Below are 884 nucleotides of genomic sequence, written 5' to 3'. Positions count from 1 at the left end.
TCCAGTGCCGTTCCTGGTACCTGTTTCTGTGTGGGTGAGGTGAGGCCAGCCTGGCTGGCTGTGCCATGGGACTGGGGCAGCAGTGCCTGTCACCCGGGTGGTGTGGCAGCCACTAGCACCCTGCAGCAGGCCTAAAGAGACCTCACAGAAGGATGAGAGAATGAGGGACAGGAAATAGTTGTTGACTCATGCCGCGCACCTCATCTACAGTCCCACAATGAGAAAAGCTCCTCACTGTAGCACATCCTCCACATCCCCCCGTGCTCAGCTGGATGCTGCCTCGTAGCACAGCCCCGGGGACAGCAGCAGCCAGGCAGGAACTGAGTCAATGGCTGGAACCCAGAGATCCCCCATCTGCCCTGGACTTGAGAGCCAGCCCCTCCTGGGCTTTCTATGGCGTGAGGCCACGTTCAGAGTCTTCCAGGCACAGGGACAACAGCTGCTCCACCCTGGCTATGGTAAAGCAGTGCTGACTCCTTACAGAATGATAAGGGGAGGCAAAGGGAGTATAGCAGCTCGTGTGATATCAAGGCATCCTGGTTAAGTGGCATGGTGCAACCTCATCACCCTGCCCACATCCTGCCCCTTCATACCTTCTCACTGCTGAAGTACATCAGGTTCTTCCCATCGAAACGGACATAGCGCCTCTGGAAGACGTAGTTCCTGTTGGCACAGCAGAAAATGGGGTTGTTGGGAAGGTGACGATCACCCTGAGGATCCCACATCTGTTCCTGCCCCCAAGGATAGCTGGAGCATCCAAGAGGATCCTCCTCGTGTGAGGAGACCTGACTGCCCCAGTAGCATACTAAGCAGCGCGCCCAACTTGTCCGAGGGGCCTTTACCTGTGGGGACTGTCCCACAGGTGGGTACGTACCCCTGTGGGG

The 884-nt window shown here is 57.5% G+C and overlaps 1 protein-coding gene across 1 annotated transcript in view; it reads right to left on the bottom strand.

Annotated features, from left to right (window-relative positions):
* Positions 1-884, bottom strand: part of LOC104493312 (arf-GAP with Rho-GAP domain, ANK repeat and PH domain-containing protein 3-like) — an 18,491-nt gene that overhangs the window by 11,582 nt on the left and 6,025 nt on the right. Inside the window, 1 exon segment of the mRNA XM_010135967.1 lies at positions 594-663. Coding sequence (XP_010134269.1) covers positions 594-663 — 70 coding nt within the window.

This window comes from Buceros rhinoceros, unplaced genomic scaffold (genome assembly GCF_000710305.1).
Source record: "Buceros rhinoceros silvestris isolate BGI_N320 unplaced genomic scaffold, ASM71030v1 scaffold15285, whole genome shotgun sequence".
NCBI classification, from domain to species: domain Eukaryota; kingdom Metazoa; phylum Chordata; class Aves; order Bucerotiformes; family Bucerotidae; genus Buceros; species Buceros rhinoceros.
Note: the sequence above shows the minus strand (reverse complement) of the source record. Positions and strands in the feature narration are given on the sequence as shown.